The sequence below is a fragment of the Taudactylus pleione genome, unplaced genomic scaffold, assembly GCF_031769625.1.
Source record: "Taudactylus pleione unplaced genomic scaffold, aTauple2 ptg000652l, whole genome shotgun sequence".
Classification (NCBI taxonomy): Eukaryota; Metazoa; Chordata; class Amphibia; order Anura; family Myobatrachidae; genus Taudactylus; species Taudactylus pleione.
Window position 1 is genome coordinate 2,136,726 of NW_028285054.1, and position 23,594 is coordinate 2,160,319.

Genomic DNA, 23,594 nt, shown 5'->3' on the forward strand with positions numbered 1-23,594 from the left:
GAGGTTAGGAAGTGGGTTAGCGTTAGGCACTAAGGGGAGGATTAGGCACTAAGGGGGAGGGTTAGGTTTAGGGTGTGGGCAATGGGAGGTTAGGCTTAGGCACCTGGGAGAGATGGTTAGGGTTAGGGTAGGGAGAGGGGCAGGGTTTGGATACCGACCGACTGACAAAGCTGTAGATAACTGGAAACTCGTTAGGCAGACCCTATATACAGATCCCGGACTTTTTATACATGAACATACTGGTTTATGAAGATTAAACATCAAGAGACTTTCCTCTCCGGTCCAATCGTATCCTAATTTTGAAAGACACAGGAGCTCAGGAATTACCCTAAGCGGGACTGCACAGAGCTGCAGGAAAGAATCTAACACCCCAGGAATCCTCTTCGTATTTGGTATGGACTCCTGGTTTTGGACACGGTAAATCACTTTACAATATCTACCTGCAGATCAGGAACTTTGTCAACCAGTGACTTTCATTATATTCAACTCAAGTGTCAGGATTTCTGTACATAATACTTTATAATTATTCTCATTCTCACCGAATGTCATATTTTATTTTATTATATTGTTTTATTTTATCTATGAAATGTGAATAAATGTACCTTTTTTATATCTACCTCTGTGCTGTGTTCTAATATACACAATATATTGCGCTGTTCCAACCACGTTAACCTTAGATGTCGGTATCCTAACCCTGTTGGGATACCAGCATCAGGATTCTGACCGCTGGGACCCAAACATGGCATCCCATACCCATCCCCCTATTTGGATATGCCCCTAGATCTGTTATCCCAACTGCTAATTTTGACTGGCGTTAGAGTAAATCTAAGTGTATTTTCTATAGATAAACAATTTATAACTGGAGTACCCGGTCAGAAACCAGATAGAGGAGGGGGTGGGTCCCAGAGGGTATTCAACCAATGCGGTCGAACAGGGGCACCCCTCCCCAACATCCCGATTTCAGCGGCCCCGGGTGGTGAAATCGGGAGGTTGGGGACCACCACCACCACAGCTGTGCTGGACCCCCGGAGTGTGAATGGATGCGCGCGGCATCCATTCACAGACGGGAGAGGGCTGGGGGATGCCCAGCCAGTGACGGAGGGCTGGGCTTTACCCCAGGCTGATGTTATTTGGAGGTGTGCCATGCGGACACGCCTCCAAATAACGTCATGTAAGGGGTGTGGCCTATGGTAATGAGGTCAAACCCCCAATGTTGGTCGCGCGCGAGCAATAGCAGGGCGCAGCGTACCGGGCCAGCACAGGGTGCTCAGACCCCTGGATCCAGCCCTGGGGCAGGGAATATAGATTGTAAACTCCACTGGGTCAGGGACTGATGTAAAAGGTTAGATATTTTCTGTAAAGCACTGCAGAATATGTGTGCACTATATAATTAACTTGTAATAAATAAATAATAAATAAATAATTAGGGTTTGACTGTACCTCAACTTCTCTCAGGTTTTGCTGCACATAAATGAATGTCATTAATTGCATGAGAGAAAAATAGCGACAGTTGCCAAGATCAATGTATTATTATACTCTTATTATTCGTATTGCATATGATATTGTGCCTTTGTCCTATTGCATCTCACAGTATGTTATGTGTTTTTTGCATTGTTAACCTAGTACCATAAAATGCATGCATATCTGAATAAATGACCTGCCTGGCGTCACATAGATCCTGATAGTGATAGATAGTGCACCTGGGAACAGGTGCCCTTAGCAGACACCGCTGCAGGTCGCTATCAGTCACCTGAATGACATTATACAGTGCACAATGCAGCCAGGGCCAGATCTGGCAACATGGAAGCACATTGATTAGAGGTCGGACTGACACTTCCCTCTCCCAGCCTGCCAATCCAATGAATGGAATATAAATAGCAGCCAATGGCAGGGTGGTATGTACATGGTATATAAAGGGGATAGAAGCAACATTTCACACACATCCCTTCAGGTCTGGGTGCTTGTTGGTCCTGAAGTGTAGTCAGGGTCTTTAATAATTTGTCTCCAGTAACAAAAAATTACCAGGTAAGTAACAATTACTGTTACTTGCTGATCATGTATGGAGATGGAAGGGAAAGCAGGCTGCATTTTATGCGTGCATGGGATACAAACGTTCTGCAGATGATGTCTGCCTCTGCAATGACTGGAAGATTGCATTACTGCTCTGGCTATGAAGGGGTTATTGTGGCTGGTACGGAGGCGTTATGCTTAGCAATGTCCCGATTGTTTGGAGGCTCTGGTCTTGTGCTTTATCCGCTAGTCCAGTTTGGATCAGCACACAGTCCTCTGCTGCTGCGTAATTGTCTTTGATCGGGGTGTTCCTGGCGTTATTGCGCACGGGGGGAGCGCACAGGGGAAGCTCCTGGAGGGGCTCGCAGATGGGGAAGCTGCGCTGGAAGCGTAACGTGTCTCATGTCCTTGGGATGTGTCCCTGTCTAGGCTGGGGCGTTGCAGCTTTTGCATTCCGAAATCTGCTGCTTATAGTGGATCCGCAACTGACATTATGTACACTTGCGCGCATGAAATCGCCCTTTAGCCAAGAACGCAGGGATTTTGTGAATGGGTGAGTCAGCACAGGCTGCACCTCTTGCTACACTGTATTTCTCTGCTGCTATCATGATTAGAATGTGCTACTTAGTGGAGGAGGTGGGAGGCAGTCTTCTGCAAACAAAAATGTCTTTACATGGAATACCGTTAAATAGTTAAATTAACTGTTTTGTATTTTTTTTTTTCTTCCTGTCCCAGCTCTACAGTGCCCCCTACTGATACTATTTTATGCTATGGTGCAGCCTGTAGGCTCGGGGCCAACAGCACTTGGGGTGACTTATTATTGCAGCATAGACCATTTTCACTACTAGGCCGTAGAACTGATAGCAGGATAAGGTGTATAGGATGGATACAATCCATGCCACCACTGAATTGCTTTACAAGCCTTTAGTTTCATATTGCTAACAGTTAACTATGTTGCGCAGAAATGAATCTCTATCTGTATTCTGCATCTCCTGTTCCATTGTGTCTTCTGGTGGCTGCTTAAGCATGCACTAGACAAATGCCAGCTGTCTTTACATCTCATATTTATCTGTAAAAGGCGGTTGCTTTTCTGTGATATTTAAAATGTTATAGTCCATTGCTATAGAATTAGTGGAAGGGGTTTATGGGAATATTCTATATGTGGCTCTTTAGCTGACGTTGAACTAAAAGTCCCAGCTTACATTGACTGGCTTTGGCGTATATTTTGTGGCTTCAGGTTCTTAAATCCTACATGTCTGCCTTTCTAGATCAAAATACTATAGTACAAACCTGTTTGGGGACAAAGTGCATTAGTTCTTAATTTTTGTAAATATTGGATATATTTTGTTGGACTATTATATGGGTCTTTGACAGCCAGAATTGCTGCACCTCCTGATTATGAAATGGACACTGATCAAATGTATTGGGCTCTGATTTGCTGCCACCTACGCGATTCTGACCAAATAGCGCTAGATTTAAACAGGTTTTTTTTTTTTCTTTTGCCGGAAAATTGACACTTTAAATCTAGCTTCTATATCGCTGGAATCTGCAAATATGAGCCAATAACATATGGCCAGTGTGATTAAATGGTCACACTTGTTTATCACATAAGTAACCTAGTTTAGTTTCTTGCTGGAGTGTAGGCCATTAGCTGCTCAAGTATGTTAGGCCTCCCTGTGATCTATAATGAGATTACCAGGCCTGTATTCTGTCCAAGGTTTACAGAATGTGTAATACCCCTGGGTGCATACCAACCTCTTGTTTGGGGGCAAGGGCACATATAGTCCAGCAACAGCTAGTTTCTAGGCTGCCCTTCATTGGCATGGATGGAGAACTACTACAGTGCTTCTCAGAGGTCGTGCGTAAAGGTCATGCACTAGATGTGTGTAAAGTTTCACCTTTTGTTCCTCATAATCTTACAGTAAAGTGCAATCATGCCTTTCGGCAACACCCACAACTTGATGAAACTGAAGTTCTCCGTGGACGAGGAGTTCCCAGACTTGAGTGCCCATAACAACCATATGGCCAAGGTGCTGACAAAGGAACTGTACTTGAAACTGAGGGAGAGACAGACGCCGAGTGGATTTACGGTGGATGATGTCATTCAAACTGGGGTTGATAACCCAGGTAAAAAGTCTCTCTTCATCCACTCTGCCATCTGTTCACCCTCATTACTGGAAGTGCTCAAGCTAGATCTCTATTCCGTTCAGTAGGACTTAAAGGACTAGTCCTCTAACACAGGGGTTCCCAACCACGGTCCTCAAGGCACACTAACGTCCAGGTTTTAAGGATTACCATTCTTGAGCACAGGTGATTAAATTAAGACCTCAGTTATTTTGATTTTAACCATCTGTGCTCAAGCCTGGATATTACTAAAACCAGAACTGATAGTGTGCCTTGAGGACCGAGGTTGGGAATCACTGCTCTAACATATAAGTGGTGCTAATATTCTATGATTTATCTGAACTTTTTTTATTTTTAATTACAGCAAACTTTCATGCAAGTAACCTTTTGAAGCACTTCTATTAACAAGGGAGATCAGATTTTAACCTGTACAGTGTTTTACTTTCACTCCAGCAAACTTAACATGGCCCAGCCAATCCCCTTGAGGCTGTCAGCAGATGAAGAATTTCCTGACCTATGCAAACACAACCACCATTTGGCGAAAGTCTTTACTTTTAAAATGTACAAGACCTTGAGAAACAGAATGACCCCCAGTGGCTTCACTCTGGATGGTGTAATTACAGACCGGGGTAGACAATCCTGGTAAAATTAAAAAGCATGCCTGTTAACCTGGTTTAAAACTCAGCCATCGTTTACACACCGTGTGGGCAGCCATTTTGTGAGCAGAGACATTCTGAGAACTCTGTCACTAGATCCTTGGAAATTGATAGGCTGAGGGATAAAGCAACGTGCTTCATGTCTGACTGACTTCTCTAGATCTAATGAATGGAGACTGACTTCTCATGAATACTAGATAAGCCCAAAATGTCTGCCTCCTCTGTGTAAGCGATTAATGTGCTCTATAATTGAGGTTTGCTGGTTTTAAAGCGTGTTTGGAAAAATGTATTCTAACAAGGATATCTGTTTTAGACTGACATTCATAGTACTAATTCTCTACGGTAGAGACTATCTTTGACTGGCGCGCACATTCCAGACACAACTTTGGCGCAAGGAAGTATGTCTGTACTAACAAGCCTTTTTGGTAACTGCATGTAGGCCTATGTCAAAGAACATGTAAGTTTTATCTAAAGGGTATATTTTCAAATTAAGCTCTTGTCACTAAAAATAAGGTGCACGGCGTAAAATGTTGCATGAACGCAGACTCTGTGGTAGTGCGTTAAAGCTGCTTTAATGTGGGAAATATAGATGTAGTCCTTGCGTATGATAGGACACTAATTTTGCATAGTAACTTATGGTAAACGAGTAAAATGGGTCACTTTAGTCTCCGCCTTCCTACACACTCCCATACATACCCCGGTGGCCAGCACTCCTCTCAAGTCTGTCCGGTCTCCATCACAGTAATGGCCGTCGGCACGGTTCCCCAGCCCTGAGCATTGAGGTGACTGACCGGGCCATTTGAAATTGTATATATGTCTGTGTTTCATGGTGGTAGCACACCAGCCAGACTTGCCCATAAACAATATGGAAGCTCAGGATGCGAGTGACAGAACTAGTCCATACGGCCTGTGGCGGAGACGGATGGAGTAGGCCCAGTGGTCATTCTGCCTTATTAAATGAATGCACTTGCACATAATGCGGCTGAATGCAAGGTGGATGTAATTACACTCGCGTTGTGTGCACAGAACTAAATGCAAATGTATGCCTACATGCAGCGTTTTAAGCATCTCTGCGGCTGGACAGCCCTTTTCCAAACTCCCAAATGGCGTGCAGCAGGATATCTACCACTGCCCTTCAACCGTGCAGTGGCCCAGATTTATCAAGGAGTGATATTCTTGTTGGTTATTATTAGTTATTATCCTTTATTTATATGGTGCCACAAGTGTTCCGAAGCGCCTTACTTAAAATGAATAAGTAAACAAATAACTTACAGTACATTACAGTGCAGGACAAGCACACTATTTATATACATTGCTTCAATAGCGATTAAAGCACTCACAATAAGCAGCAGGGCAGTCAAGTGTTAGGTGCCCTTATGGGGAGTAAGGACTAGAAGAAATGTAAAGAGAATCATAAGGGAAGAGGTCCCTGCTCGTGATAACTTACATTCTAAATGAATGTTATCACTTGTTACTAATCTTTTTAAATGGTGCTCCAACCAATCAGCCCCTAACTGTCATGTGTTTGAAAAATGAAAGTTAGGAGCTGATTGGTTGAAGCACTATTTAAGACTAATAACAAGAATATCACTCTTTGATAAATCTGGGCATGTCCTGGAAACTGGGACAATTTGCGTCAATGATTATACTACCCTGGAATGATATGTGCTGTAAATGTCTGCTCTCTGCAGGCTTGTATTGTAACGGCACATGATTCTGAGTGGACTACATAACAGCCTCTTATCTGGATGGGTTTGGTTGCACTTTTCATAACCTGTATCTTAGTGATACGAAAGCTTGGACCCATAGGCCACCCAGTTTCATAAAATGCACGTCTGAGCCTCTTTACACGGTAATGGGCAGGTTAGGGGATCTCTGACAGACTTCCAAGTCCTTCGCCTAATGACTGCTGTACTTGCACAGGTCACCCTTATATTATGACAGTGGGATGTGTCGCTGGGGATGAAGAATGTTATGACGAGTTCAAGGAGCTTTTTGACCCCATCATTGAGGATAGGCATGGCGGCTACAAGCCAACAGACCAGCACAAGACAGACCTGAACGCTGAAAATCTGAAGGTGGGTGGAGTCTGCAACTTCTCACAATCGGCGAAACTGTTGCAGGAGTTTAAAGTAAAATAACTGGTATAGCTTATGCCAGGACAAGGCAGCGTGAAGAACTGCACATCCCAGCATGCCCGAACTGCAAGCTGGAGTTCCACATGTTGCCTACACCTGGTTTATGCAATCTATAGCACAAGCCCAACATTGCCTTCATTACACTTGCTGGCTTGTTCAGTTGCTGACAGCTTTGCTTTAAAGTGTGACTTCTCTAACATCTGTACAAGTGCTTCCCTCAGGGAGAGTTCTATGTCCTGTGTATTGGTATTGCATGGTCTAGAATTCTGAGATTTTGTAATTTATGTATGGGCAAGAGCATCCAAACTTAATATATTTGCAAGTGACATGGAAAAAAATGTAGTGTTTGCCACCACCCATTAAATGTTTTTATGATGTCTATACTTCATGGAGCTTGGTATAGAGAGATATGAATTAGCATGTTCACCATCTGTATTGGGGCTCTTTAGTGCAGGCTAGTATTGTACATGGCAGCCTTGTTCAGCTAGTGAGTAAATCAATGTGCCACCTAAACTACATTTCCCAGAAGTCCATTCTCCAGAGTAATAGTTTTGTGTATTGTCACCTAAAATATCATCTTCCCACTCCTAAAGTTGTATTAAAATATTTACCAAACACTGGGAAATTTAAAGAACTTTTATCTTAATATACCTGAAAATGCCAACACAGAACTAATGTTTAAAGCCTTTTAACCATGTCGGCATTATAACTTTAGACATCATGGTAAATCGTCATGCTCAAAGTTTATAATGCTGACACTGGTCAACATTTTCACTGTCTACCAACTACCTCACCTGTAGACTGCACTATTGTTGTAACATTGTCATTTTATTTTTTAATTTTTTTTATAATAACTCCTGTGTATAAATTAGGGTGGTGATGATCTAGACCCAAATTACGTCCTCAGCTCCCGTGTCCGAACCGGTAGGAGCATTAAGGGGTTTTGCCTACCGCCTCACTGCAGCCGCGGAGAAAGACGAGCCATTGAAACACTCTCCATTGAAGGTAATCTCACTCCTGTAAATAGATGATGAGCCTTACTTTAATTAGAAGTTAAACCTCCGAGTTCTTTCCGTGTGCTCGGTGACTTTCCATTGGTAGAATCTGTAAATAGGACAAACTGAAACCCTAAGCAGAGTAAGGCTGTAATATGCCTGTACATTTTGTATTGATGGCAACCAGTGAGTATGCTCCTGCCATATAAATAATAAACTGTGACATTGTACAACTCCTCGGGTTATCCTTTCATTCAGTAAGGGATACTGAAATCTGGGTGTCACTTTCTAGTAACATACCTTTTTAAGGAAGTAACTTCCTTCTTCCAGATCCTACTGAATACCTGTCTGTATATGGTAATGTCACATAATGGAACTTGGCTTATAGTGGGGAAAGAAAATTCTTTCCGACTTGCTCTAATATGGAATAGGATGGGAAGCTCTGTATCCCGAGTATCGCACATCTCCGGCTCCTGTGATGTCCTTAAGATATATTTGCAGTCTTCTGTTCCTCTTCAAGCATTTGTTGCAGCTATATACTCCAGAGCTGTCGTGGAACTACAGGTCTCAGAACGCCCTAACAGCAGCAATATGAGATTCTGCTTGCTCTAGAGAGCTTATACCCAATATAAGGTTGGTTTGTCCTTGTTTGTGGGGTTCATTTTCTTCCTCTTACACCCCGTCCATGCAGTTTAAATAAACACATTGTACCTGGTAAATATAAGAAATTAATGCTGTCTTATGATCTACACCAGGCCTGGCCAACCTGTGGCTCTCCAGCTGTTGTGAAACTACAAGTCCCAGCATACCCTCACTGATCATCTGGTAAAGCATGCTAGGACTTGTGAAACTACAACAGCTAGGAGCCACAGGTTGGCCAGGCCTGATCCACAATGTGGGATTGTAAGGTGAGGGACATTACCTTATGTATTTTTTTTCAATAGTGGGGAAAAGCGTGTGTTTTGTTGTTGTTTTTTTAATACATGAAGGGGTATGTACATCTGACCATATTTGGAATAGATTATCGGGAACAGAGAAGAAACCTCAGACTCTGATAGTGATGGCACCACCTCCAGGGATTGGCAGAGAGTCGGGGAAAATCCACACTGGCAAACAAATTAAATGTATATAAGGTTGTTACTACATGATGTTTATTCACACAATGGATGCACTTGAATGTGTTTATAGTGCACTCGACACTCATGACTTGGAAACTGATGCAAGGGAAGGGGTGTTTTTTTTTTTTTTGGATCATTTATTTTAGGAGTAAATGTGCAAAATAAGTATATTTTGCAAATAGAACCCCCTATACTGTATCTAAAGCTGGTATATACTATAAATTGTGTGAACCAGCTGACAGTGCGATGTAACATTACATAATCTCTCATGCCCTATACAATCGCACAATCCGGTGAATGACTGTGCAGTGTGTCATTACATTGTGCGTGTAGCACTTGTTGTTCATCTGCACAGCAGATGGGATGATGCAATGAACGAACGTTGTGCATGCGCAATCGGGCGTACACACTGTACGATTGTTTCAATGCGGTTCGGAACAATATATCGTGTAGTGTGCACCCAGTTTGACTGTAAGATACCTGCTCCGGAGTGTATCGTACATGAGCAGCTGCCGCAACAGTTACTTTGTTGCGTGCAGCCCTCGGTCTACTCCTGGCCCAACAGAACCGGGAGCTGTCATTGGTTCAATCTGAGTGGATCGAAAATTTATTTGTTACTCTGTTCAAAGCTGCAGGACAGGGTTCTAAAGTGACTCCAAGGACTGCCATATCAATTGCATTATGCTGGGGACGCAATGACTGACATATCGGCCGTTCAATTGAATGGCCGATATATCGTGGGCATGTCGGTGTTCAGACATATCGCGTTGTCTGGGCAGCACATCCGATGGCCGATACATAGGCAGCTATATCTGCATTGTCTTGTGTATGGGCGGTCAGCTGACAACCTGTACACTTGCTGCAGAGGCCGCTGGTGACTGCCCACCCAGACGTCTGGCAGGACACATCTGGGCGACGATTGGTAAGTGCATACACACTTGCCAATCATCGGATAAGATGGCGGATCAGCCGGAAGCATGGCATCGTTCACGATATCCCTAGGTTGGGCTGCATGTACAGCCGATAGGCGACCCCGTTAATGACTCGCGGGAGCACGTATCATTGGTCGTTTGGACCATACACACTAGAATATATGAACAATATATCATTTAACGGTATCATTCAGTTTTATTGTCTAGTAAAGTGGTTCCCAAACTGTGCGCCGTGACACCCTGGGGTGCCTCAGGACACTTGCAGGGGTGCCTCTGTTTGGTGGTCCAGTACCAAATCAAATTAGTTATGGTCAATATAATATAAATATTACCTGTCCTCCACCACATAACTGACCTAAGGATGACAGGTAAGCACAATTTATTTTATTTATATATATATATATATATATATATATATATATATATTTTTTTTTTTTCTTTTCTGAATTTCTCAATAACAAACTTCTAGCTTAGGGGTGCCGTGAAAACAATGCTGATACTCTAGGGCAGGGGTCTTCAACCTTGGCCCTCTAGCTGCTTTGGAAATACACATCCCAGCATACACTGCCATAGTTTTAGCATGCTGTTATATCAAAAAGGTGGCAGTGCATGCTGGGATGTGTAGTTCCACAGCAGCTGGAGGGTCAAGGTTGGAGACCCTTGCTCTAGGGTGTCGTGATTCTAAAAAGTTTGGGAACCACTGGTCTAGTAGGTATGCCCCCAGGGTTCTGAGCACCCTGTGCCGGCTGTTGAGAGTGCGCCCTAACCTTGTGCGCTGCGAAGCCAAATTAGTGGCGTGGCCTAATTACCATAGGCCACGCCCCCTGTGTGACGTTATTTGGAGGCGTGCCCGCATGGCACACCTCCAAATAACTTCAGGCTGGGGGTAAAGCCCAGCACTCAGTCACTGGCTGGGCTTCCCCCAGCCCTCTCCCGTCAGTGAATGGTTGCCGTGCACATGTGCGCGGCATCAATTCACTCTCTGGTAGTCTGGCACAGCTGCAGTGGTGGGGGTCCCCAGCCTCCCGATTTGACCACCCGCGGGTGGGACAGTACTGTCCCGCTGAAATCGGGATGCTGGGGAGGGGTGTGCCCTCTACGGGTGGCGCCCCTGTACGACCGCACTGGTCGAACACCCCAAGAGCCGGCCCTGTATGCCTCTTAAGAATAGCTATTTTGTATATTGTAATTTTCAAATCTCTTTCCTTATATACTCTGGCTGCAAGTCTTCCTGTTTAAAAGCACAACCTTCTATTACTGGTTTTACCTGTAGCCATTGTAAAGGGAATATAAATGGCCACATATACTAAAGTGTCTTTTTGGCCAGGAACTGTGCAAGCTGTTGACATGTAGCACATTCATTGTGGCAGTGTAACATGGTTTATAACTGAATGGTAACTTGTGTCCTATGTGGGGGCAGAGGGGGCTGCAGTGAGTCTGGGGGCTAGATGTTGGCAGCTTCTAGGAGGAGGTTGAGGTTACAAGGTCTAATTCATAACCTATCATGGAGAGCGCAGTCTACTCTGCACTATAGTGTCTTTCTTTTCCTTTTGGGTAGGTAAAGTGACTTGTGTGAACCCTGTCTTCCAGCTCTCGCTAGTCTGGACGGTGACCTGAAAGGAAAGTACTATGCTCTCAAGAATATGAGTGATGAAGAGCAGCAGCAGCTTATTGATGATCACTTCCTTTTTGACAAGCCAGTCTCTCCTCTCCTCTTGGCCTCTGGAATGGCCCGCGACTGGCCTGATGCCAGGGGAATCTGGTGGGTGATGTAACACTTTTTTTTGTCCTGAATAATACTCAGCCAATCCATTAAGTAGAACGTGTGATATTCAGAACCTGATTTCCTATAAAGTAGTGCTGCAATGATTTCCTTTGCTCATAGTTCATGGGCTGAACGTTATTTCAGCCAGAAAACATCCAATCTGAGAGCAATTATCCCTGCTGGGATGAAATATGCAGATGGGAAGGTGACTGGTTCACTTTAAGACTTTAAGTCTGGTTCTGAGTCTCATGCACGTCCAAGTGCGGGTGGATGCACCATAAAAAGCAATTGCATGCTCTATATTATACATACACACATGGACGGAGATGTTAATGGGAATTCCTGGGCTGTTACTGTGCGGACACATGGAACAGATCAGTCTCCTGGCAGTGGTTTGTGTGTGGGCCAACTTCTGTGATTGTTTTGAGCGTGCCTACGGAGACTGACACCTGTTTGTGATTGCTCTTTTGCACCCAGCATGGAGTGGGCGTAAGTCCTGTTACTAATGACTACTACGGATGGAACAGAGGTGGGAGGGCAGGCCATCTGTATGAAGACTGATAAGCTCTATAGCCGTGTGGATACCTCATTAGCATATGGTAGCAAGCAGGCAGCCACAGATGTGCCCGCATCAGATTTGGGCCCTTTATTAGGAAGTAGCATCTCTGCTCTGGGTCCCCTTCACTACTTGTACTATAATCCCCCACGTAGATCTGTAATGGAACATGGGACGGATAAGTTACACACAACCTTGTGTCCGTTTGGGAAAGCTCCTCAAACCACCTAACTCAGAGGTTCCCAAACTCTCTCATTACAGTCCAGGTTTTAAGGCTATCCATCCTTTAATCCAGATGGTTAAATCAAATTGACTGAGTTACTAATTAAGTCACCTGTGCTCAAGCATTGCTATCCTTAAAACCTGGACTGTAATGGCGGAGTTTGGGAACCTGATATAACGGCTGTCTTGAGTCTTACTGGCTTGCTTCCGGCTTTCACAATAAGCTGGATAAAAGCCTTAATCTGGGCTTCTGCTCACAACCCCTGCACCTTGACCTATACTACAGCTACTTATGAGCTATTTGCAGATGATTGTCATGGAGTTACAAGTTGTGCATTTCAGGATGACTACCACTCATTAATTTAACACCTTCTAGCCAAATGTAGCAGGTTCGGGGGATTCGTCTAGCAGTAATCCGTTCAGCCAGGACTGAGTAGTTGGAACATGCAAAACCATTACTATGAGAGGTGTGAGCAATGCATGAGCCAATTGAATATATTATGTGGAAGTTCTAACAAATGCACTCTATGCTCTATAAGGCACAATGACAACAAGACTTTCCTTGTCTGGATCAATGAGGAGGATCATCTTCGTGTGATCTCCATGCAAAAGGGTGGTAACCTGAATGAGGTCTTCAAGAGGTTCTGCGATGGGCTGACAAAGGTGAGTGGTAAAACATTGCACATTATGTGATTACTAACTGCAGAAGGTGCATGCCAAACAAGAGACCTCCCCTTATTACTAACTGCAGAAGGTGCATGCCAAACAAGAGACCTCCCCTTATTCCTAACTGCAGAAGGTGCACACCAAACAAGAGACCTCCCCCCTAAGCTGTACAGGAGTGATACAATGTCCAAGCTACTCTTGTTTCTGACAGATTTAGCTCATTGTATGTGGTTTTGCCCAGTAGTAAAAAACTTTTGGGATGCAGTCCAAAACTACATTAATATTGAATTTTGTGCATCATTCACGGTTCACATGAGTTGGGCTTTTTGGAATTACAATACCATACCAAACAATCTACATTCTCAAGGCCTTTATTAGTTCAGGTTGCAGTGGCCTCAAAGAAAACTATTTTATCTCATGCTGATCCCATCCCCACTTCTCTCATGCTACCTAGATTCATGGACTTGTATCAAATGGATTGGTTGGTATGTTCATTAGATGTAGAATCTCGAGCAAAAAAAATTCCTATTTGGCTTTCTTGTATATGTCTGTTTCGTTCCCCCAACTAAATTCTTAGGAAGGCAGTTAGTCTTACCACATGGTACAACTTGGTGATACTATCCACAGGATCACCCCATTTTAGTGACTTTAGATATTAACAGAACACCATATTGTCAGTTAGTTATGGCATCAATGCATTGTTATATTATGCCGAATATATTTTCTTTGTACTCTAATTGAAAAACGTTGAATTGTTATCATTCCATATGTATTGTGAAATGTCATACATCAACAATGGACATGGAAAAGGGTGCAAAATAAAGTTGTTTTTTTTATCAATAAACACAATTGAAAAAAAAAAAAAACTTCTACTGACATAACAGATGTGACCGTTTACATCTGATTACTGGCATCCAGCTGTATCATAGATCTGGGGCCGTGCTCCACAGCCAAACTCGCCACATTCATAATGGCTCCAACCATTTACACAGCATTACTGGTGTCGGACATCTTTTTGTGTTTTTATATTGGTTATACAGGTTTTCCTACAAATAAACACATGATTGGTGTAGTCACTTTCATCTTGTGCATGTTCTACTTCCAGCATTATTTACCACATATTGTATATTGCACTGGTGGTGCCAACATCCTATGAACATTCACATATGTACAATGTTCTCTGCTCTCCCCATTCCTCATTATCATTTTGCTTATACATGCAGCGACTAGTGTTTGGTCAAAACATTCATGGTCCTACAAAGGTAGTAAAAATACTTAAAATGTTTTTCCAATACAATTAGCAATTGCCAAGCAGCCTCATCTGACCAGTGCTCAGGGGAGAGCCCACTCCAGTGACCCTATAATAGAGGACCTTACAGGAAGTTATGCAGTACTGGTACTACAGTGAATAGTGAGAATCCTCCACCAACCAGTGCTGGGCACTTCTAATGCATTGGTTGGAGAATTGTAGATGGCACCAGCCAATCAGTGCTGAAAGTGATCTAACGGCTGTGGTAAAGTTAAAAGAGGTCTGCATGGCTGCAGCAGTTACAATTCTTTCTATAAACCAATGAGATGACTGGATTTTCCCATTGTGATTGGGTGCATTCACATGAATATTGGTACAGACTTTTCATTGTGGTCTATTCACAATATGTATCATCTCCATTTCCCACTCCACCCAGCCCGAAACGTGATTAATTGATTGCAGGTTATGACTTTTGAATGTTCTATATGGGAGAGTCATTTTTTTTGGATGCTGCAGATACTAATTTATGGGTCTCCTCCTTGGTTTTTCTCTTTAGATTGAATCTTCTTTCAAGAACAAAGATTACAAATTTATGTGGAACCAACATCTTGGGTATGTTCTAACCTGTCCCTCCAACCTTGGAACTGGCCTCCGTGCTGGTGTACATATTAAGTTGCCAAATTTGAGCAAGAGTGAAAAGTTTGGGGAAATCTTGAAGAGGCTCAGGCTGCAAAAGAGAGGAACAGGTAAGGCCTTGACAATGACCATGGAAACAGGATTGTCTTTTGTATGGTGGATCTAGTCCTTTTTGAAACCTAAATAAAAATAATTGATCATAAACTGTTCTGCTGCCCATCCACTAGAAGACAGGCAAGACTGCACGGTTACGACATTGTAATCGTGCAGTAGTTGGTCGTTCAGTGTAGGCACATTAGACTGACAATCATCTGCAAACATGCTGAACATAACGTTATCGTCAGGCTGTCCAGCATGTTTGCTCGATTTCCAAAACTACCAGCGGGAGTACACATCGCTGGTCGTTATTCATTTTTTGCAAATCGTTCACTAAAATGATTATCGTTTAATCGCCTAGTGGATGGGCAGCATTGGACAGTCTGTCCCAAATTCTACTTAGTACTTCTGCACCCTTAATTTTGAAGATATAATGGAGTTAGATTTCAGGTAGAAAAGGAATGGTCTTGGGAAAAATGGGGACCTAATGGATGCAAACTGTGGCTTAAATGGTTTTGTTTTTTTGGAACCCCGATGTTCTGCTACCTCAAACTTCTCTGATCAGATTTAAATATATCTAGCTTGTGTCTACAATTCCACGCTTCACCAATTTGAATAGGTGTTTAATTGAAGACTCTGTTGGTAGTACATTCAGAGGCTGAATTTCTAGATATTCTAGAAGCCGAGAAACACTACTTGGTGGTCCGATTGTCACACACTAATTCCCAAACATGGTCCTCAAGGCTCCCCAATAGTTCAGGTTTTAGAGATCCATGGTTAAGCAAAGGTGGTTAATTCAAATTGACTGAGATATTAAGTCCCCTGTGGTCAAACATGGATATCCTTAAAACCTGAATTTAGGGAGCCTTGAAGGCTGAGTTTGGGAACCTCTGGTCACAGATTTTACTTATCTGTATCTCTTAAGAGGGGGAAAATTTCCACCTGGTATGAGCAGAGATTTAGGGGGTATACTAACTTGTACAGATGTGTTCATACACCTTTCCTCAAGTCATTAGTCCTAAGTTCATAGTACGCTATTTGCGGACTAAGGGCGGGATGTACTAAAGGAAAAATGCGGTAAAACCCGTTTTCAGGGTTTTTACCGCATTTCTATATGTACTAAGCCCCAGCTGCCCTATTATCAGTGAAGAGGATAACTCCACAAAAATCTGGTGTTACCCTATAAAAGCTTATGGGCATACCGCACCAGATGCTTCGCCACTGGCCTCCACTCACCTGAGTCCTGGTCGCCTCCTGGGTCCTGCTCCTCCTAATCTTCTGGGTGCAGGGAGGAGGAGGAGCCCGGGACTTCCTGCACCCGGCATCCGCTGCTTCGCAAAGGGCAGCTCTTATTGCAAAAGCTATCCTTTGCGATACTAACCTCATATATTGGTACGTTTGCAGTGACTGGTGGAATGCTCACCGCAACCTTGGTACTTCCCACCCTAAGGGCCATATTCAGATTTGTACACTATATGCATCGCCCGGCAATACAAAATTATGCTAATGCCGCAGGAGGTGTCTAAAGGCAACACACCCACTGCTGGCATCACAGATCCTAGGGCTGCATCCGAAGACATCAGGCAGCCATTAGCCATCTGAATAAGCTTGCTTAGAATAGCTTCCTGAACTCCACTGCTGAGGCCAGTAAATCTGCGTCCAGACGTGGGTCAACACTCCCCCATTTTATGACATGGACAGCCTCCCTGCTCCCAAATGGCAGGCTGTGGCTTCACCGAAAACTGACACGAGCTCCATCTCGGCACTGGCTCTGTCACATGTGCAGTCCACACACCATCGGAGTTGTGCGTAAACAATCGGGTTTGCATGCAACTCTGAATCGGGCCCAAAGATGAGAGAACACGGCAAGGAAATTGCGCTGGGCTTCTTGCACTATGTGGTGGAAAAGGGATGGGTGTATGAGGACACAACGTAATTTCAAAACTGTACAAATATAATGGCAATGAACCATTTAATTTGTGTTCTCGGTTTCGTTAAACTCACAGTGCAGCCCCTGGTCTAGGTCTAAAACTCTATTTAATATCCAATTAATGAAAAACAAAACATGGCACCAATTAGCCTCAGTGCGGTGTGTCAGCTATCTGCTTTCTATAATTAAGGGAGTACTCAACCTAAAAAAGGATCATTTAAATAAAACCGATGGTGCTGGCAAGCCATATTTTCACAGGATATTTATTTAAATTCCCAATTTTACTAAAATATGTAAATATATAATATAACACCGGCCAGTATATAATTCTATTTAATCTGAATTTATAGCATTGCTAAAAGAAATACTAGCATTAGATTTATCTGGCAACAATAGTTTTCTTGTCCAATGTGTATGTTATGTAGCAAAAGTAACAATTTCCTAACGATTCATCCAAAATCCCATAAACCTCTTCCTAATGACTGGCTATTATGTAACTAGCATCAATAAAAGATGGTGCCGAATATTCAAGATACTTTTGATCTTGTATAGCTTTCTTTTGTTAATTATAACTTGCTGTTAATAATGGTTATGTAGCAAAAGTAATAGCTATTGTTACCAGATCATTTAATGATGGTGTTTTTTTTGTTTTAGCGATGGACCTGGTATAAATGAATCGAGTGTTAAATAGAGATCTATCACCCTACCCCCCAACCCCCATTTTAGTATAATTGGTGTTAAAGTAAATATCCTGTGAAAATACTGCTTGCCTTTTTATTTATAATATCTATTAGTGTGACTGACTGGCAATTCTTTATTTATTTATTTTTTTAAACCGAATTGGTTCATAAATGTTTTCAAACTGTACATGACTATTTTATTTGGAAAAATTTTTCATGGTACATGTGCAATCTGGGATGTACACACTGTGGATTAAGTAATTTGTAGACTGTTGACTCACTAAACCTAATGTTGTGATTTCCTAGTTTAATATTGATTAGTCTGAAAGATGGGGGGGGGGGGGGGCGTACTGCTCCTCCAGGAAAAGGGGAGTAGGTGTATAAGGGGGTGATTGCCCCAAACTCATATATATATATATATATATATATATATATATATATATATATATATATATATATAATTTCCCCCCGCCGGTCTCAACCAGGAAGAGGGATGTGTGGTATAGAGGGCAATTTCCCTGATTGCTCACCCTTCTCCCTCTGGATTCACTACTGAGAGTATTGACATGGTCTGAATGCTGACATTGTCAACTAACCCTAACCTTCGCTGTCAACATTGTCAAGTCAATTGATAAAATGTATTGTTGACATGCAGGCTGTCAGCAATCTGGCAGCGTAAATATTTGACATTGTGACATGGTAGAACACACCCACCTCAAAGAATGGCGCCTTCACTGTGTGGAAGCAAACAACTGAAACACTTGGGTGTCACTGCCCATGAGGAGTTAATATATATGCAAACCATTGTGCTGGCAGCCTTACTCACCACCAGGTACTTACACAATACTGCCCTCACTATCCGTTCTAGTCTGTATTAACCCTAACACCACAGCCGGGCTTTCTCTGTACATCAGTGTTGGCCACCTTTTTGTATAAATCTGTCTAACTTTATGGCATAGACACTTACCCAATGTTCTCCTTGTCAGGTGGCGTTGATACAGCAGCTGTTGGCGGAATCTTCGATGTTTCAAACGCCGATCGTCTGGGCTTCTCAGAGGTGGAATTGGTTCAGACGGTGGTTGATGGTGTGAAACTCCTTATCGAGATGGAAAAACGCCTGGAGAAAGGCCAGTCCATCAATGACCTCATCCCAGCACAGAAATAAATGCACTTTAATGGCCATGCTTTCTAATTTATTGGATCAATAGCCTCACTGAGACCTTGGGACCCAACTCCTGCTTAGTAACAATGTAGAAATGTCTTCCATCTGTTCATGTTTGGGTTTTATTTTTATTTTTAATTTTTTTTATTTTTCTCGATGGCTGCAATGTTACTGAAATAGAACATTAAACAATGGTCTTGCCTTGATGTGTCTAATTTCTGCAGATCAGATGCAAAATGCAGTTACTGCTTCGGCTTTGCGTCCCTCTTAGAATGTTGACTAAGCAATCGTCCTTTCCTGACACTAAGAATATGCTGTTATTTTATTTATGGATAAAAGCTGCTATTCTGGAAACAAATGAGAGCACAGTGTCTTTTATTTATGTAGCACCTACATATTACCGAACACTACACAAAGAATCCTATCACATTGCTCCCTGCACCAGTGGAGCTTACAATCCTATATTGTCTAATTCAGTGGTTCTCAAACTCTGTCCTCAGGACCCCACACAGATCACGTTTTGCAGGTGCACAGGTGTATTCATTACTCACTGATACATTTTAAAAGATCCACAGGTGGTTATAATTCACTTTTGATTCTGTGAAGAGAACTGGAAAACATGTGGGAGACCTGAGGACAGAGTTTGGGAACCTGTGGTCTAATTCATGCACATGTTAATTTAGTCATAGCGAGAGGAAAACTGTGCATGCATGGGGAGAACATACAAACTCTACACTGTCTTATTCAGAATTGTACCCATGTCAGTGTTGAGAGGCAACAATGTTAACCATTGTGACACCCTCAATTCACCTAAATGTATTATGGCATTGGTTCCCAAACTGTGTGAGATACCTGCAAGGGTACTACAGGTTGGTCCAGGACCAATCAAATTATGGTCAATTGGATCGTCAAAACCAGTGCTGGTGGTTGGCAACAACAAAATATGTTGACAAATAGAAGTGCAACCCTTTGCCCCCCCCACACACACACAAATGAACCTAAGGATGACTGGTAAGCACACTTTTGATCAATTGCTAAAACTTTTGGCCTAGGTGTTCTGTTGAAACAAAACAAAAACTGATACTCTAGGCACCATGATTTTTGAAAAGTTGGGTACTACTGCATCAGTAATGCGGTTGATGGAATAATGTATCTGGATTATAAGGAGTTGTGGCTATCGTAAACAATAAAATCTCTGCAGTTGAGACAACTATATGTGGGACAGTAAATTTGAGTGTAAATTGATTGTATATTGGAAGCAAGCAAGGTGTTGGGCCTATATAAAAACAGAAGGTTGCATGCAGATCAGAGGTGACTCCATAATGTACTGTACAGGGTGCATTATATTAAACATAGAATAGAAGTGTGTTTTGCCATTTTTATATGACTAGTAAATTCCTAAAGCATTTGGAAAATGGCGTGCTCTGCAGGTGAAGTCTGATAGTGTAGCCCGGTAGTAATGACATGACCTGTGGGAACGTGTACGAGCAGAGCTGTAACTAGGAGGTGCTGTCGGGTAGGACCTTGGGTACGGCACATGCATGTGGCTTACAGGGTACCTTGACCTACACTTAGGGCAGCTCTGCAGTATTGCTACTTGCTACAAAGTGTCCGGGCTGAACGTATGTAGAGCAGCCTGGAGCGATGCTCTGTGCAGTGCTCTACTTTCCATAGGCAGCAACTCTGTACCCTATTGTTTTAGGGGGTGTGGCTGGCACTGGGCACACTGCCCCCCCCTGTTATGGCACTGTATGTGTTTTACAATATTAAGCTCTACTCACTGTCACTATATAGGCTGGATGGCATCACTCAGTGCCAGGCAGCTGCCACATGAGCTAATAACACCCAGGCAGGCATAGAAATGTGGCTTTATCATGTTATACATCACATCAGTTTTGAGCAGCTTCCAAGAAATTTTGAAATAGAAAACCGATATCTTACTGAGGACCTAGGGGCTATTTACTAAACCTTGGATGGAGATAAAGTACCAACCAATCAACTCCTTATTGCCATGTCACAGGTTGCGTTTGAAAAATCACAGGAACTTTTTGGTACTTTTTCTGTCCACTGCTTAGTAAACAGATCCCCTAATGTGTTCAGAAGCGATAGGACTGGTGTAAGGAATTTGTCATACCAAGTATGGTGCAGATAACAAGGACACAAGCTTTTACTGTCATGTTTTCTGGATTGCTATAGAAAGGATCTTTTAAGGCAGGGATTCTCGGCTCCAGTCCACAAGTACCACCAGCAGTTCATGTTTTGTGGATTTCTTCAATCATGCACAGGTGAGTTAATCTATTTTTGCTGGGTCAGTAATTATCCCACCTGCTTCTAGAGACAGAAATCCTGAAGGTTGAAAACCACTGTACTAAATGGTACATGATAGCTCCTGTTATGTTACATGACAGGAGCTGATTGATTGGTACTTTATCTGTCCAAGAATGATACATCTTCCCCTTTGTACTTTGGCACAACAGCAAAATATAGGAAGAGACTGTCACTCTGCACTAGTTTAATAGTACAGTACTGTCGGATATATTCTTATTGGGGGTGGAGGCACAAAAAATAGGGTCTGTTCCTTAAAGATGTGGACACCTGATAACCATAGTAGTGAATGTAGCTAAACCCATTTGCATATATTGCTGAATATTATACAACAAAAAAGGTGTAGCACATTGCCTAGTAAACAGTTTGGTAACCATCTTCGACCCGTATTCAATTAGCGGTGAAAAGTCAGAGAAGTTTCGCCTGTCCGATTTTCCGCCCCCTTCGTCTGTTTCAGAGGCAAAAACTTTTCATGCGCGTCCCCGCTTTTTGCCCTATTCAATTCCTAAACTTGAAAGCGGAGAATATGGAACAGGTGGAAAGAACTGTCAGAAGTGGGGTAATCAGTCTGTACCCCCCCAAAAACATGCACTAACATAGCAAATCAATGTAGATATGTCCTAAAAGTGTTTGGGGTACTGAAGTAGTTAAGTTGCTTCTTATTAGCACCTCTGTAAAAGTGGTGAAGAATGGCTAAACAGTATTTTTTGGTAAAAATAAATAGTCCAGTCAAATATGGGGTACATGAAAATGGGTCCAAGCATATTTGAATGTTTCCAAAGTGCACTTTAAAAAAATTTAAACGCACCTGCAATCCCAAAAACACCTGACCCATCCTTGCAGACCCCCAAGAAGTCTATTTCACTAGTTTTTATGTTTGTCCCCCACTTTTTACTTCTCACCCAAAAATGAAAGTACTTTTTTGAGGTGTTAGGTTTTTTATTTATTTTTTGCCAGATTTGGGGGAGTGTGCCAAGGGTTCTGGGTTGTTTGCACCCCAAAATAAAGAGATTGCACTTCTTTTCACACGCTATTCTTTGGAGAAACTTTTTCGACCTATTACATTGCATTGAGTTTCCGCTTAGGCGAATTCCGTCTGGAATTGAATTTGGAGATAAGTTCCGAACAGGCGAAAAGCGATAATAGGTGAAACTTTTTCGCCGATTATGGATTTTCGCCTCTAATTGAACATGGCCCTTAATATTTTAGCCACAGGCCTGTCTGAACTAGCCTGTGTCACCTAACTAGTGTGAGGAGTACTCGGGGACTGGCCAAGGCTCAGCGTACACACACGCCATGTTCCCAGTGCCGTTAGGATGTGTTAATCGCTAATTTCAACTGAAGTTTACAAAGTCTTAATAAAATCTCTGTTTAAGAACTCACGCAATTAATTACACAACATTTCCTCTGTTATACACCCTCAGGCCCTCTGAGCAGCAGTAAAGGGGAGGGGAAAAATAATCTGTTCCATAAATGAATATCTCTGGTAAAGAGTTGTGTTGTTGCCATGGGAACCATGATAATGTCCTCAAGGTTAACCAACCCTTACAATGCGAATCTGTTCTCCTGTTAATATTTAACTACTTTGGCTGATCTACATGATTAACTGTATGTTGTGCTTAAAATGCGAAAATATCAGCAAGAACCTTAATCCAGTGTATGTTCCGTGGATATTGCTCTGATGGGAGTAACCACTATGGTGCTGTGAGTGCCGACACTGAAGGTGGTAGATCATGCCTGTAAGTCCTGTGCAGCTTTTTCCTTCCTTCTTTGTAACTGTAACTGTACTGTGATACCATATACTGCCTATAGACAGGACTGTATTTGTAGAAGCAGCGACATTGTCTCTTTCCTTGCACAAGTCAAACATACATTATTTCCTTTAAGCGAGCTAGCTGCCAAATATGTAAATATGGCCCTATTAATTACATGGGATACAGTCAAAATGGAGACAGCCAGGAAGCTGACTGACTAAATCCCAGAGTTGAAATCCCAACAACCGTCTATATCCGGACGCCAGAATCTAGACAGACGGCTTCCCGAAAGAAGGTAAGCCGGGCAGTGTTAGCGCTTAGCCGCGTGGGGTGGGGGTGTTAGGTTTAGGGACCTCCAGGGAGGACTTAGGGCTAGGCACCACCCCGGGGGGGAGGGCTTGCGGCATCTGGATTTAGTCATACGGCTTCCTGGCCTTCGGCATTTCATACCCAACCCAATTGCATTATATTCTGCTCTGTAAGCCATCAAGGAGTTAAGGTTCAAACACACAGCATAATTTGGTTGTGTGGTTTTATTTTATTTGAAATGGCCAGAAAGCTGTGAGGGCTGCAATCACAT

General features: G+C 42.7%; 1 protein-coding gene across 1 annotated transcript; it reads left to right on the forward strand.

Annotated features, from left to right (window-relative positions):
* The first annotated feature begins 1,917 nt into the window (after window positions 1-1,917).
* CKB (creatine kinase B) lies at window positions 1,918-19,293 on the forward strand. The gene is made up of 8 exons (XM_088455354.1): window positions 1,918-2,025; window positions 3,933-4,137; window positions 6,714-6,868; window positions 7,801-7,933; window positions 11,564-11,735; window positions 13,056-13,179; window positions 14,988-15,177; window positions 18,760-19,293. Exons 2-8 carry the CDS (start codon window positions 3,945-3,947, stop codon window positions 18,936-18,938), a joined length of 1,146 nt encoding a protein of 381 aa, XP_088311480.1. The 5' UTR covers window positions 1,918-2,025; window positions 3,933-3,944; the 3' UTR covers window positions 18,939-19,293.
* The last annotated feature ends 4,301 nt before the right edge of the window (window positions 19,294-23,594 follow it).

Excerpts from the sequence above, each read along its gene's own strand:
- CKB (XM_088455354.1), top strand. The coding sequence starts at position 3,945 with ATGCCTTTCGGCAACACCCACAACTTGATGAAACTGAAGTTCTCCGTG. Across the intron at positions 11,736-13,055 it reads CCTGATGCCAGGGGAATCTG|GCACAATGACAACAAGACTT; the intron begins GTGGGTGATGTA and ends ATGCTCTATAAG. Across the intron at positions 13,180-14,987 it reads TCTGCGATGGGCTGACAAAG|ATTGAATCTTCTTTCAAGAA; the intron begins GTGAGTGGTAAA and ends TTTTCTCTTTAG.